The sequence below is a fragment of the Anopheles merus genome, chromosome 3R (assembly GCF_017562075.2).
Source record: "Anopheles merus strain MAF chromosome 3R, AmerM5.1, whole genome shotgun sequence".
NCBI lineage: Eukaryota > Metazoa > Arthropoda > Insecta > Diptera > Culicidae > Anopheles > Anopheles merus.
This window is the reverse complement of record NC_054084.1, coordinates 33446675-33462187: the sequence shown is the minus strand read 5'-3', so window position 1 is coordinate 33462187 and position 15513 is coordinate 33446675. Positions and strand designations below refer to the sequence as shown.

The following is a 15513-nucleotide window of genomic DNA, read 5'->3' as shown; positions in this document are numbered from 1 at the left end:
GGGCGAGCAAGTAAGCAAATCCGGTATGGCCGGTTGAGGTTTACTTTTTTTTGTTCTGTTTTTGATGGCTAAGTTCGTCGCTTTTGCAACGACTTGATCAGTACAATAAACAGAGTCGTAGCCTTTTTGCAATGACTTTCTCGTGATCTTTTCCGGTGAGTTCCGTAGAGCGAACGGAAAGGAGCATGACGGTAAGCCTCTAAGCAGTGAGGAGTAGTTGGTAGTTGGTAGTGTGGAATATCTAAACGACATAATCTTCATTAAGAGCTTGATGCAATGCTCAATAGTTTATGAAATTGCTGGAGTGAGAGAGGCGTAAGCCCAAAAAAAAACAAACAAGAACATGAATCTTGTTACTCTGCAATCAGTTTTTTATGGTGATTGCTTACTTTTGCGTAACAATTTTCTGCCTCACATCTGCAGTACGTCAATTTGAATAATTATTCACACTTGATTGCGTGCCCTCGCAAGGATGAGTGTGGATATGTGTGCTCCAAAATCCTCCCAGAACTCTTTTGCAAAATCATTTCAATTACAGTACACAATTTATCTCCTCCTCCTCCCCCTCCAAGCTGGTTGAGATAAACTTCAACGCGCGCTTCAGCTGAAATCCACTGTGTTGAACACAGCTCAGCGCGTCATGCTTCTCTGCCTACGTGCGGAAACTTTTACGTGCGCCAAAATGGCGCATTCATCGGTAATCACGTGGCGCGTTCCTTTATGCACGCTTATCATTATGAAACTCCAAAGAAGAGATGCCTCTTCTACCATCACCTCCAAGCGAAAAAGTGAACTCCATTGAGGTGAATTTAAACGAATTTCTTCGAAAGCATATTTCGCGGAAAGTATGTCCCAAATATAAACTCCTGCTTGCGTTCGTGCATTGCGTGTGTTTTTGAATCCTGCATAACAATCATCCCCAAAACAGGTGCCATTAGTGTGGAGTTTCTTGCCTTGTCAAACAACAACAACAGCAAAAAAGTCGTTAAAAACTTTTTGCTCAGCTTTTCACCAGAGAAAAAAGTGTGTGTATGTGTGCTTAAAAGTCTAAATTTGTACAGAATTCAGACAAAAAAAAACCTGAAGAATGTATGCCTTGGGAATAGACTTGCAGGAATTTGCCCTACCTGTTGTGTCCTCTTTGCGTATCATTCAATCAGCCTCCGCTGATGCTGCGCTATTTCAATTCTCCCCACTTGGCATCTGTCGCCGAAAATGGCGTCCCTTTCTATGGACGTGACACATACGCGTCATTCAAGTGAAAGTGTCAATCAGCGTCCTGTATGTATGTGTGTCTACGAGCTCTCTTGTGTCCCTGGGGATGTAGTGAGAAAATGTCGCGGCTTGCTGTGTCGAGACCGACGTCACCATGAATGTATCGACATTCAAGTGGCTACAGAGATGTTCGATGAGCGTGTACTAAGCGAAAGCCGTGCAAAAACATTGCCCAACCAAACAACGGCTCGCCCTCTGTATGTATGTGCGGGCACTTGTGTAGTAATAAAATCTACATATGTTTTCATATCGCTGTCATATCGTAAATTTATTGATTCCCGTATCCGAGCGCGCGCGGGCACACCTCCTGGCGCTGCGACAACAACCGCCCGGTGAACACAGTGACGCTGTGATCGCACACACGGCCATGACAGAGCAATATAAGCACTGTACGCCAATGTACGCAGACAATGGTGCAGGGTTTTCCGGGCTCCTTCTCTCGCTCTCTCTCACTCTCTCTCTCTCTATCTATCTTTCTCTCTTGCTCGGACAAACACAGAAGCGGAACAAAAGCACGCCAGATACAGCACGGAATGCCCTGAAATGCCTTCCGATATGTCGGAACGACGCGCACATAAGTTATTCCGGTGCGACGTACTATTTGCGCTTTCCCAACGCCACCATCATCCCACTCCTCTCTCTCTCACTCTCTCTCTGGTAGAGTCATACATACACACACGTACAGGTGTCTTTTGTGGCTCGTAAAGGTACACACAGTAGTCGGTGCAAAACATCCGTACTAAATGGACTAACTTTGCTTGGGACACTGTTGGTACGTGTGGTGCGGTCGATTCATGCTGGTGGTGGTGGTGGTGGTGGCGGCGAGATGCCACGACTGATTGTGCTATCTGGACGGGCACAGAACTACTCTAGGCACGATTGTCGGATTGTCCTGGTAACGTCATCCACCGTCGCCGTAGGGAACTTTGAACGCACACGAACCATTCAGCCCAGTCCAGTGCGGTGGACATCGATTGTGGAGGCTATGTACCACGCCAATGTTTGTCAGTAGAGGCAGGGCTACAAGAGACCCGTGTAAAAGGGTGGAAGTGAACCATGGGAAAGGATGATAGCTTTAAGGTTCCGAGTAACTGATGACCACGAATGCGCATCAGCTCCGGAGGACTCCGCGGACGGCGGCAGCAGGTGGAATTATTATTGCTATCATTATGAGGCTTCTCTGATTATTATTTCCAAATGCAACGGTCGAACAATCGAGACCGGTGTCGGGAGTATGGGAGAACAATGTTTGTTGCCGTGGCGTTGTACGGTCATCAGTATAACACTGGTAATGTGCAAACGGAGTAGTTTGTACCGTCTGGAGAGTTTCGAGCACGGAATTGAACATTAATGTTCGCTTCGACTCATGTCTACACTAAAAGTATGCATTCGATTTCCCATCCACTCCTCCTACGGTAGCATGAAATTGATCTACACATCGATCTTTGCTCCCAAACTGGACCCCATCTGGTCCATCGAAAAAGAGGATATCGGAACTTATGAATCACAACGAGCACTTTGCTGCGGTGACACATCGAAGCGAGCGTCCTTTCGGAGCGACTTTGTGGTTTGAAGGTGTGGTCGAACCTGCAAGCGCATGCATCATCCACACACCCTGTTATCATTCGATTGCATCACAAGTGCACAAGGTGTGTATGCTTTTTGTCTGAACTTCGAACTCTGAACTCCGAACTCCAAAGCAAGAACGGAGGACACAGTTCATGGCACACAGACGCTTGCGGAACTTGTCGCATGATTTAAGGGTTACGTCAGTGGTATCGATGTGCCGGTCGAGCGAGTAGCAAAAAGAGCCTCAATGAATGGATAACAAACTCGGTGACTGTGGAAATGGAAAAAAGGACCAGGCAGGGCACGATCCGCAGAAAAACAAAAAGTTCAAAAATGTTACGACCACACCACACCAGCGGGAATTCTAGAGTTTCTGTAGTAGCCGAGGAAAATAGCTAAGAGAACGAAAACACTACCGAAAACATTGATAGAAGATTTGGTTGCTTGGTCGGTTGAAGTCCTTTCACACTAAAGAGGGCTCTTGGGCTAGTCTCCATGGCCATAAAACCCGTCTTGACAGAGTTCCGAAGGCAGCAATGGTCGTCTTTTCGCCAAACCTCATTCTCAAGATCGACAACGGGTGAAACTTCCCGGTCCGACCTAATTCATTATCTTATGCTGCTTTGGTTTCCGCAATGAAAGTCGCGTAACCTTACACATTCTCCCACTCTCTACCCGCGTGTCTGCCAGTTATCGCATCAGTCCGATTTATGAACAGAAATACAACAGAACGAGCTTGCGTGCGTGTGTGCGTTTGGCGAGTTTGGAAGAAAGTTTCGATAAAGTCCACCAAACTGGTGGATGGATGGTAGAAAGGAGAGGTCCTTACAGGTTTCAAGCAACGGCCGGCGGTCGCTCGTAACTGCGGATGGATGTGGTTTGGTTCCACACCAGTACTACCAGTAAAGAACCACCACGTGACGACGGAAATGTCTCGTAACGTTCTTGCTCCGTGGCCACGAGCCGCGGCGGAAAGTTTTCGGTTTCGGAATTATGATTATTGTTTCCCTTTTCTGGAAGCTTTTGCGGGCTAGTGTTTCGGGGTTTGGCGTGAACCCACAAGCCAGACAGTTGCTCAGCGGGCCCTTGCGATAGGCATCGCCTGAATGTGATGACGATATTCAGACGCTATTGTGTTGAGCCGTCCGCCCTCCAGCCAGTGGAAGTTCCACATTCCGGTGGCAAAAGTTTCGTACCATGACGCCACGGGGCCGTTAGTATCGATTGGCAGTGTGTTAATCACTGTCGCTAATGTTTCTTTGGCTGTGTTGTTTTGGATTTATTAGCTTTCGGAATTTCTAACTGGAGTGGAGAGATATCTGATCGACTGCCTTTCTTGTTTGGAATAGATTAGAAAGCAAAATGGAGTCTCATTTGTAGACGTTCCTTTGGAAGTTGGAAGTTAACACATTATTTTCAAAAAAATTGGAGTAAAGTATGTCAAGAGTAAAAACTGAAGAGTTTTGAAATTAAAACCATCCTCCTATTGAAGCTACTTTGTATGACTTTTGCTACAGTCTCTCTTCAAACTCTGACGCCAGCAACCTGTCCCAGATGTAGACGGCACTCGAGTGAGTCCCTCGAGACTAATCCACCCTTTTCCAATGGACTTCGTGAGCGCCCTGACACCGTTATCAGTCACACTCTGTGCGGCCCATTTATCTTCCTTATCGGTCGTGAGCGTGTGGTGTCCGTTCCCATGCGTTGGCTCGAAACCTGAGCAACGCGACGGCGTACCATCGCCCGACCGTCAAGCATCACCTCAAATTGCTTGCAGTGTGGGCAAACATTGCGTTGAGTGGAAGGAGAGAAAAAGGGAAAAATTCTAACCCAGAACCAATTCACCACAACGTTACATAAACGCACACCACGAAATAGATAGATAGTAAAAACATAGCAAGATAGAGATAGAAAGAGAGAGTTCACTCACTTTTCCTTCGACGATACGCCCATCATCTGCACGTCGTCCACGATCATGGCGTCGCTGGTCCCGTTCGTCGTACGGTGGCTGTTTGCGGCGATGGCGGCTGCTGCTGCCGCTGCCGCTGCCGCTGCTCCAGTGGTGGCGCTCAGGTTACCGAGGTTGGCCGTACCGCCATTGCCACCGTTGCCGTTCGTGTTGCTGGTGGCGATACTGCTGACCCCCAGCAGGGCGACCGCTTGCGGACAGAGCAACCCGACCGGTAGGCCACCGCCACCGGGTACGATACCGGCCGCGGCCGGCGTATTGTTGACCACGTTACAGTTGTTGTTGTTGTTGCTGAGGCCGGGCTTCTGGTAGGGCAGCTTGGTCCGGAGCTGGTAGCCGGCGAGCAGCTTGTTGTTGCCGTTGCTGTCGATCATCTCGCTGCCGCCACCGCCGCCGGCCGTACCGTTCGAGGGCGAGTTCTTGCCCGAGCCGGGCGAAATCTTGCCCGCGAGCGCCTCGAGCGAATTCAGCATCGTGGCGGTAACGGGTAACGGTGCGATACCGGGGCCAACCGTAGCCTCCCGGGCGAGTGGAGGAGATACCACGATGCTGCCGGTTCGGTATGGGTGGGAAAGCGCCGCGGAGGAGTCGCTTTCCTGCCGGCGACACTTACGAACACACGGAGAGGTCGGAGAAAAACCGAAAACCAGGAATCAATCGCGCAACTGTGTGATATAAACACACAGATCACAGAACATACACAAACAATGATACACTAGCAAATTTCCCTAAAACGCTGGGAGGCTTAGTGACAACACTGAACACGGCTTTGATCACCCCAAAACTCACACACACACAATCACAACAAACAGAACTTCCTCGCTTTCTCGTCAAAGGATAAAATCGCAATCGATGCTTTACTTTCTTTTAACTTTCTTTTCTTTATTTCTTCTTTTTCTTTTAATTACTTCTCCTCGTGGCTAACACGCTTACACACACAGCCTAGGACACAAATACACACACACATGAACACAAATACACTTGATAACGCACACTGCTCTGCGGCATACAACACTTCAACGCGCTCTTTTTTTACGAAAACGGCCCAACCGGGAAACACTTGTTGAGTGAAGCGACTGCGTCTCCCTGTCACTCTGTCGCAGGGACACTTGCTTGCGGCAAAAGGCAACAGCAGAAGATAACGCGTGCGACCACTGCAAGAGAGAAGAAAAACGGGGTAAGGAAAACGTAAATGTAGTCCATGGCGTGTGGTGGAAGGCGGTAAGAAGGAAAGGTGAGTTTTTCTTATCTAAGATAAACACCGCGCTGTATATGTTTGTGAGTACGCTAGCCGGGCGTGTGTGGGAACAGGGGAACATGCAGACAAATGAGTTGTTTTGCTGGGACAAGTTTCTTGCGCATTTGTTTGCTTCTGCTCGCTTTGGTGTTGTAATAGGCGGACCGCGTGGTTCAAATTGTGATGTGTCAGCCTCGTTGGAAGGGCATTTTTAAGTCGATTTACGTCGAAATACCGCACCATAGGTACACAAAAGGTTGTAGAAGATGTGATAGAATTACCTAAAATACGTTTAACAACAAGTTTCACTACAATATTGCACTATAAAAAATGGAAACTTTCACACAACCTTTCCCTACTCAAGCTCTTTCATACAACTGTAAAACTTGAAGCACATTAACACGCAAGTGCGCACCGAACAGGGACGACTAGACCGCGGATACTGCGAGGCGATAAGTGACACGGCTGATTAGTGACTAAACGACAGAAATCAGGGAACAGACGCTGCCAGGAACGTGGGGGCCTAGGGTGCCTCGCATTATGAAGCCAGCCCCGTTATCGCATCACCCTCTCGTGCGGTCGTGCGCCCCGTTTGCTCCTGCTTCTTCGGTCGCGCTACGTCGCGTGTCTTATCTATTTCTCTCTCTCTCTGCCCTGGGACTGCGTTTTCCCTAGTTTGCTGCCTGCCTGCCTGCCAGCACACTCCCACTGCACATCCGTGGGCAATTTTTATCTTTATCAATTTTTAGGGACTCACGCACACGCATTCGGTGCTCATCGACGTAGGTGTCAGGGGTTGGCACGTTTTTGGAGGAGTATTTTGATAGAGTAGTATTTTCAGATATAAATAAAATCAATTCAAATTAATAGACAGGTCCTGAAATGATTTTACTAGCTGTAAATGCGTGTAAATTGCATAAAAGTAAAAAGAAATGAGTTTTTTGCTATTATTGTAAGTCTTGCATACTATTCCAAATGTCAGCTTTTTTTTCAAATTTATAGATCTGATATAGACCCCCATACGTAGGACTGACTATCCTGCTATGGTAACAATAAGTCACTGAAAGCCAAGCTCACTTCACTAGTGGGTACAGGCAGGCCTTGACCGACAGCGGTTGTTGTGCCAAAGAAGAAGAAGATCTGATTATCTGATGGTGAAATCAACATGATTCCTTAATGTTTATTGTATGTTTTCTTACTTCTTCTTCTTCATTGGCACAATTCAAGGCCTGCCTGTACCCACTAATGAAGTGAGCCTGGCTTTCAGTGACTTATTGTTACCATAGCAGGATAGTCAGTCCTACGTATGGGAGCACGGTCTATTCGGGGCTTGAACCCATGACGGGCATGTTGTTAAGTCGTAGGAGTTGATGACTGTACCACCAGACCGGCCCTGTTTTCTTACTATCTCATTGTTGTTTCCGATTTTACAAGTCCAAAACTGTACAGCAAATCGGTTAATTTATACAAAAATTAAAAATCTTCTTTTATTTCATTTTAAAACTATTAATAGTTGCGTATCGCTATCGATACACTATTGTTTTTATGTTAATATTTTTTAAAAATAAATTGCGTTTTCGTTTAAATCTTCAAAAATTAAGTGCCAACCCCTGTCCTGATTATAATTTTTTTTGAATGAAAATGCACTGATTGCCGATGGATTCGATTGGATCTAATTCCTTTTTCTTCTAAAATCAACTCCAACACACATATGTATACCTAAAAAAGCATCCACGATGTAACACGCCTAATACTAAACAAACACCAACTTAAACATACGCTTTGCGTCAAACTTTAGTCTCCCCACTGTGACTCGCTGTGGAGCTTGCTGTGGGTTTCCGCGGCTGTTGCCGTTGGCTCCCGGTAAGGGCGGCTTGATTTTTCACCCGCTAATGATCCGCTTACGAAACAGCTGCTCAACTGGCAGACTTTTCACAACAAAAAGAAAGAAAAAAAACACAGCTCGAGCGTGTGTGTGTGTATGTTTGTGTAATGCACCACTACGCTCCACAGACAATGTGTATTTGTGTACGTCCTCGGTGGTATAATTCGTCCCCTTTTATTTGCTTGCCGTTAGCACCGCGAACCGAAAATCCCTAAACACCAGCGCCCACATGCCACGGGGAAAAAGGGACGCATGTGAGCGTGTGTGTTAGTGTTTCCCCCCACTGGGGAGGGACATTCTGGCGCACTTATCTTTTCCCCACGGGTATTATTTAAGCCCGCCACCCGTGTGTGTGTGTGTGAGTGTATCAAGCTCCTCACGCAACCGTGGCCTGACGTAAGGACACGCGCGTGTTGAGAGAAAGATGCGCTGCCGTGGTGTTTGTTGTTTTGCTTTTTTTATTTACTTTCTGTTGGCTGTATTCATCGGTCAAATAAAGAACACCAAAATAGACAGCCCTCCCATGCTGTACGAGGATTCACTCGTTTTAATTACATCCCATCGCGTGACGGCATCGTCGTCGTCGTCGGCTCTTTGCTTTTCGACGATCCTCTTCATGTCATGCTGCCATCGCTGCCAGAAGGATAAACAAATACGTCAGCCAGCCAAACAAACATGGGTCAACTTTGTGGTGCTGGTGGGCTGCCAAGTGCTTACCAAGCGCTTCTACCATTCTGCCACCCAGTGACAGTGACAGTTTTACTTAGGCCAATTAATATTTCATAAGAACTTAATGAAAATCCACCTGTACCCGGGCGGTTTGGCGAAGCCGTCGCCGGTACTCAACGCCTTACTGCTCCTGGAGCATCGAATGTCTGGGATGAAGTAGAAAAATAACGAATAAATCGCTTGTGTCCTCGATCTCGGCCATCGGCCTGAATATAAGTATTTTACTTCCCCGGGACAGGAAAATGTTATCATTGTACAGCTTATCCAAACAATTTACACAATCCTTCCCATTCTATGTCCATCCACGGACACGGATATTTCTCGTCCATCTCGGACGAGACAAACAAACGCGATCGAGGCGGAGATGGTTTACGATGACCAGCTCGACCAATACAAAAGGCACTTCCTGCTCACAGCTTCACCTTTCCAGTGCCGAACTATTTCCTGTTCCATCCGGAGTTTGATTACCACCTTTAGCCGGGCACGGGATGGATCCGATGCTCCGAATGGGAGGAAAATCGAAGGTTGGCACGGCACAGCACAAAAAAAGGGAGAAAACGCACCGCGCGATGCTTCACTACAACTACAGCAGGACGCTAATTAAAATCTACCGGTTTCTTATTCCGCTTTTTTCCGCGTGCTGGTCGTGCAGGCGCGGCTGGCAGGCGGCGAACGAAGGAGATTATTTTTCCGCACTGTCATGATCCTTATTGGCAGCGTGTTTGCTGCTGCCGCTGCTGCTGTTTTTACTGGCCGCCGGTATGTGCCGCGCACTGGTGCAGTGTCGAGTGTGGTGGCCGCACCTCCTCTTACTACGCTACGATCTGCTGGGACGAGATGAATGATTCAGGCGCTGAAATGAGAAGCAACAGAGAAAAGAGGAAGGAGTTGAAAAGAAAAGTTTCAGTCAGAGGAGCAGTAGTGGTGGTAAAAAGAAAATGGAGGCTGAATATAATACGTTCGACCGATCTGGGTAGCCGATAAATTATTGAGTTTGGTCGTTAGGTTTGCGCTCGCTCGAATGGCTAGTGGATGATAGTGGACCCGGTGCAGAAAGGATGAGATTCTTCACTGACCGGCAAGAATGACCGAGTGATATTCAGGCCCCACGGGTGGGTATTAATGGAGGAGGCCCGGGGTGGAGAAAATCTCCTCCCCTGCTCGTTGGAAGAATGCCCAGATCGGCCAGAGAAAATGAAGAACATTTATTGGAAATCATGTATTTGAACTGGAGTAACTGAACAATCGGCTTTTTTTTGTGTGCTCCACAAGAATTGTTCCGGGAAAGTAAACGAGCGTTGTACGCAGCAGCAAGACAAAAACAACAAAAAACAAAACAAGTAATGTTCTTGTTGGATGACGCAGTTTCTTTGCGCGATACGAAATCTATTTCGAATGATGATAATCCTGTTCGGCTTGGATACGTCAAGCATGAAGTATAAGAGCTCTTAATAATTGAAGAATTGACTTGAATGTGCGTCATCAAAAATGTACATTTTTGTCTGTGCGAGTTTATTGTTGTTCGCATTCAATACCTTATCTTTTCATATCATCTTGTCTTTTTAATTGATTTTAATAAGCTTTTTTTATAAAAATATTAGACTGATGCTCTAGTGTTGGTAAACTTTGGAGCTACTGATCGTGAGAGCTACTTCAATGCATTGGAGAAATGCTCAGAATTCAACAAAAGGGCTTTTATTGAACTACAACAATACGACATAGTTGCGCCCAAAGTTATGCAATAGTTAATGGTACTCAAATCAGCAAATTTTGAGTTGATTAAACAATTCATTCCACGTGTAGATTTTGATTCCATGTTTTAGATTTTGTAATAATTTACGAAATCAGAAAAAAGCAATTAAACTGATGTTGTTTAGCCTGCTACTGCTCAGATTAGGACCAAATTGCGCCTAAAGTTATGCAATATATCAGGCTCGGTATACAAATCACAATTTTTAAGCATGCTTCAACGAATAGAAAACGTTGAAGATCTTCAATAAAAAAAAACCAGTCATTTGATTGAGCAAGTGTATAAACCTGTTTTGGAGGAATTTATTGCCGGCAGATGATTTTGTACATCACGCCTCACTAGCATGTAAGTAACGCCGCACGTAACGAATCCAATAAAAGCTTTGTTTTATCGTCACTCGTGCTCTGCTCGCGATGCAGTCATTTGCAATCGGTAATCGGTTTCTCTAGTAGTTCCGCAGATCGGTGCAAACAAGCAGTATCGCCCGCGCTCCTTCGCCACATCGTTACCGTGTGTGTGCATCGAATCGTTCGTACGGTCGCTGTACACTGCTGCTGCTGCATCCGGAATAGTACTACATCAATATTCATGAGTAATAAAACACAGATGTACGAGTTAATGCTTAAGAGCGGGCGCACAAAAGCAAAACAGCAGTGACAAAGCTCGTGAAGCGAAGGGAAAGCTACGACTTACCTCTCCACCCGTCTACAAAAGATGCTGAACCGTAGAGGAGGAACTCACTCACACACCGTAATCGAATCCTGTCGAACGAAATTGTCCCACCTCAGCCCATTTCCAGATGTGGAGCTTTTTGTCTCTCTCTCTGTTTGGGGTTTCTCTGTTCCATTCTTTACGCCTGTACACTAGACACTCGACGGCGCACCAACAATGCATATTCGAGTGCAATGGTAAGGCGAAGCCACGGAACTAGTGGGCCAAAAGGATATACCGCCCAGGACATAATCAACTAAATATTCTCTCTTTTTTTGCTCCTGTCCCTGTCGACGACACTGTCTGCCGTTTCGCACACAGAAAAACGGCGCCGGCTAGTGCAGAGAGAACGGAACACGGGGGGCTCGGGACTCTTAATGGAAAAATTCAATTTCTATTATTAAATTTAATGACGGATTTCCATTTCGCTTCCAGCCACGGGCACGGGCAACAAAGCATACGAACCGGACCCGTTGTTCTCCCGTTGGAGCGAAACTACTAGGGGGGTAAACTCCAGGGGGAGAATGGACACTCTACGCCTTACTGGGAACTGGAACTACTTGCACGACTCTTTTCCGTGGCAGTGGCAAAGCTCACCCTTTTTTGTCCCGACTTCGGCTTCTCTTCCTTCTCGATTTTCGCTTTTGCGTGCTTTCTCGCTTTCCCTTTGAACTGGCTGTTCACTAGGGATTGTTTTGCTGTCACTTTTTCCCCCTCGTATGCCCTCTGTCTGCCCCGTTAGCCAGAACGGTGAAGGGCTAGCTCGAGCTCGGGACTTTAATGATGTTCGACGAAAACGAACGGACGAACACGGACGGTAAAAGTTGTGTAATTTTGTTCTCCCCTACCCGCTCGCGGGGGAAAAGCCATCGGTTCTCCTTCCGCTCTCTTCTTTGATTGGGAGAGCTTTTGCGCTGTCCAGTACCACATCATTTGCCACTGCTCCCCCGTCCAATAAACGTTGCGCTCGCTCTACACGGCGCTAAATCCCAACATTAAAGGTAAAGGTTAAAGTCTAGCCACGGCTCGGGCCACGGCAAATGTCCCTCGCTCACGACCGTCCCTTTGTTGACATGGTATAAAATGGCGTGTGTATTGTAAAGAACAGGAAGAACAGCGCCGGTCAGTTTATACTGGTTCAATGTTCGAACCGTTTCCCACCCCAGGGACACGATTCCCAAGCGAAAAGACTTGCTACAGAGCAGCCAATAACCTTTCGAGCTATGATGTTGGATCACTTTGGTAATGAAAATTGTATACTTTTAGGCGTTTTTTGTGTATTAAAAGCGACGTGATGCCCCTAACGTTATGCAATTCGTATTACAAAACTGTCATATTGGAAACTTTTGATACGTTTTACATTACCCGATACGTTTTGTCATAAAAGTAAAAGAAACAAAAAAACATAGGATTACATAAACCCACCAACCCAGGAGAGCTTTCCCAGTTGATTATGTTTACTCCTACGGTAGGCACCCTTGTGCAAGAAACAATACCATTAGAAGCCTGCGAGTTAGGACAGAAACACAGTAACAACAACAACAACAACAACAACAACAACAAATGTTATAATAAACAACCGACCGCATCGCACGTCCCTCTAATGTCCCGGGTCGATGCGCAAGCATGAAGCGTGAAAGTAATAAAGCACAAATTGATTCAATCAATTGACAGGGGACGCACAACGGCAACGGGACCTCTGCCTGGCTAGGTGATTGGGCCTTGGCATGGCGTTCGCTTTCTCGTAGCGCAGGACATGCAGGACATCATTTTTTTTTGTCTTGCATGTCCCGCTGTGCTGCTCCGGTCGGCCGGCATCTTGCTGATCCAATTTCGGTCCCGCACTCCGGAAATGTCGACATGGTCAACGTTTTGAGGGCGGTTGAGGGGAGGAAGGTAGACTTTGGAGCAAATGAGCTCCACCCCCAGGGGTTCTCCCTAGAGAAGAAGGTCACCACCATCCCGAATTGGTTTGATTGTTGATGGCTGGTTTGCGTTTATGATGTGACCGATTAAATATTTATCCTTTCTTTTTCGGTCAGCCAGCAACATGCTACCACTACCGCCTTTGCCACATTCTGAAAGGGCAGGGACAACCAGTCCATTGTTTCCCTTTGTTTACTCGTTCCTGTCAATCATGTTCGAACCATCGATTTTGACGACGAAAACAGTAGAAAAAGGGAGACCCCCAATATGGGGTGAAGAAATACAAAAAACTACAACAACAAAAAATGCAAAAATGACCTCCTACGAACGGGCCTGTAGCCGGGGGTAGGCAAAGTGAAGAACCCTTTTGCTCCCCCAAAACCGGGAACAGTGGGGAGAAAATTGCCTTTCTATCCTCAATCAAGCCCGATGGTTCCCTTTATTTGTGTCCAATGCTCGCTTCTCCCACCCCAACAAAAAAGGGGGGGGGGGGAAGCTTTCTTATCGATTGATAGTAAGGGGTCCCCTCTGTACACGTGCACACACCACGAGGAAGTAGCCAGCATTATGCGTTCTCAAACAAAAAAAGAGGGTGAAGGTCTACTGCTTTTATGAGGCCTCCGGTGCCTTCCTCCGTAGCATGAAGCGTGTGTACCTTCTTTCCAGGGAATCGTAACGTATCGATTGCATTCCCAAACCGATCCTTGAGCGTTCAACCGTAGTCGAATCATCAAACTAATACCAGCGATTGCTGTCACGATAAATTTTCCCCAAAATGACATAATAATAACGATAATATACCTACTGGAGGTGGTGGTACCGTATGACGGGCGACATGGGCGAGCATGGGCATGGTGGTGGTGGCGACCGATTGGAGGATTTAATTCGTATATGTGTGTAAGCATGTGTGTGTGTGTCTCTGAAGAGTGGAACAAAACGATACCTCTACTACCCACTTCAATCTGTCTTGGTTCGTGTTTGTATGACGGGTATGACGGGGCCGGTTTTGGGGGTAGAAAATTAATAACGAAATATGGGTTATTTATTTTATAGCAATCAATCGGCCATTTGCAACCGGTGGGTGAAGGACTGCCATCGGAAGGGAAGAAAACTAATCAAGTGTGTTCAATGTGAGTGCTTTTGGCCGCAAGCGGTTTGATTAATGAAACAGGAGATATGTTTTTATCTGGAGAGGAGAGACCGCTTAGACCAACAAGAAAAAGTAAGCTATTAGAGTAATATTAACCTCATCGCAAAAAATAAATGTTTGGAGTTTTTTGTATTCTTATTTATAAATTGAAGAGCTTTCTGTATTAAATACGAATCGACGTGCGTTAGAAATTAAAGATTACGCCACATATATTGACTAAAAACAGTATTAAACGCCTAAATGCATGCCACTCGTCATACAAATTGTAATTAATTGCGCAATTGTCATTTTTCACTCAACAGACTAATCGATTGCATACATTTAGGAGTATGATAGGTATGTATGGTTAAGCAAGAGAAGTGTAAGTTGAAATTTAAATTTGCACTTTTCGTAAACGTAACGCTACAATTTGAACGACTTTATTAACGTTCAATTGTCATTGCACAGCTCACTGAATCTCAAAATGTGTGTGATTTTAATTGAAAATGAAATTCAAATTATTTTTTCCAACTGATTTGCAGCTCGCTGTATCGTGCAAAGCTGATACTATGTAATAAAGCACGCTTCAACAATTATTACCCAGTGACACGTAAAACAATTTGACTTGATTTTCTGATATTATAATAGTGTGAACCATGAATTGAGCGAAGATGGAACAGTAAAAAATGCCACGTTTCATTTTGCTGTCCTCATTGCAGCAGCATTGACGTGCACGGACAGCTCTGCTCGATGGGCACCGCAGGGAACAGCCCCCAAAAACCTAATTGCGCGCAGCACCATTGATACCAATTTAATTGATTTTTATTTCCGCTTTGACACTTGCTAGTAACTCGGCGGAGATGCGCAAAACAAAAACACTCCCTGTGAATGCAGAAAACTACTACAAAGTATCATATGCCGTGCAGAGTGACAGGCCACCAAGCGAATTGACGTGCCCGCACCAGCAAACTCTCCGCTCCTGCCAATCGTTTCACTGTTTGAATAATTAATTTTGCGATTTTTTGACATTCCCACCCCCCATGAGGAGGAGTGGAGGTTTCCGACAGATGAAGGCTTGCCGTCTGCGTGAAACCCCGAAATTCGCCCGAAGCCCCGGAGCTGAAGGTTTATTAATGTTTTATTGAGATTAATTGAATTCGCCCAGCTTGATTTGATTATGTGTGATCATCGGGCATGTGGGCGAAGGTGTGTGTGTGTGTGTGTGTGTGTGTGTGTGTGTGTGTGTAGGAGCTGGGTTTGATGATGGTTTGACGTTTCTTCGGAGAACCGCTGACACACCGTCAGCAGCTACCATCAACCCACCTCACTATCA

General features: G+C 46.1%; 1 protein-coding gene across 13 annotated transcripts in view; it reads right to left on the bottom strand.

The window, feature by feature from the left end:
- LOC121597432 (CUGBP Elav-like family member 2) overlaps positions 1-15513 on the bottom strand; it is a 284267-nt gene that overhangs the window by 218116 nt on the left and 50638 nt on the right. For 10 of the 13 annotated variants that reach the window (XM_041923184.1, XM_041923183.1, XM_041923171.1 and 7 more), the window contains 2 exons: positions 9276-9517; positions 4775-5967 (listed from right to left, as the gene is read on the bottom strand). In XM_041923184.1, coding sequence (XP_041779118.1) covers positions 4775-5286 — 512 coding nt within the window. In that variant the 5' untranslated portion in view covers positions 5287-5967; positions 9276-9517. Of the gene's footprint in view, positions 1-4774; positions 5968-6331; positions 6539-9275; positions 9518-15513 lie in introns of those variants that run through there. The other 3 variants (XM_041923179.1, XM_041923182.1, XM_041923181.1) reach the window with 3 other exon arrangements.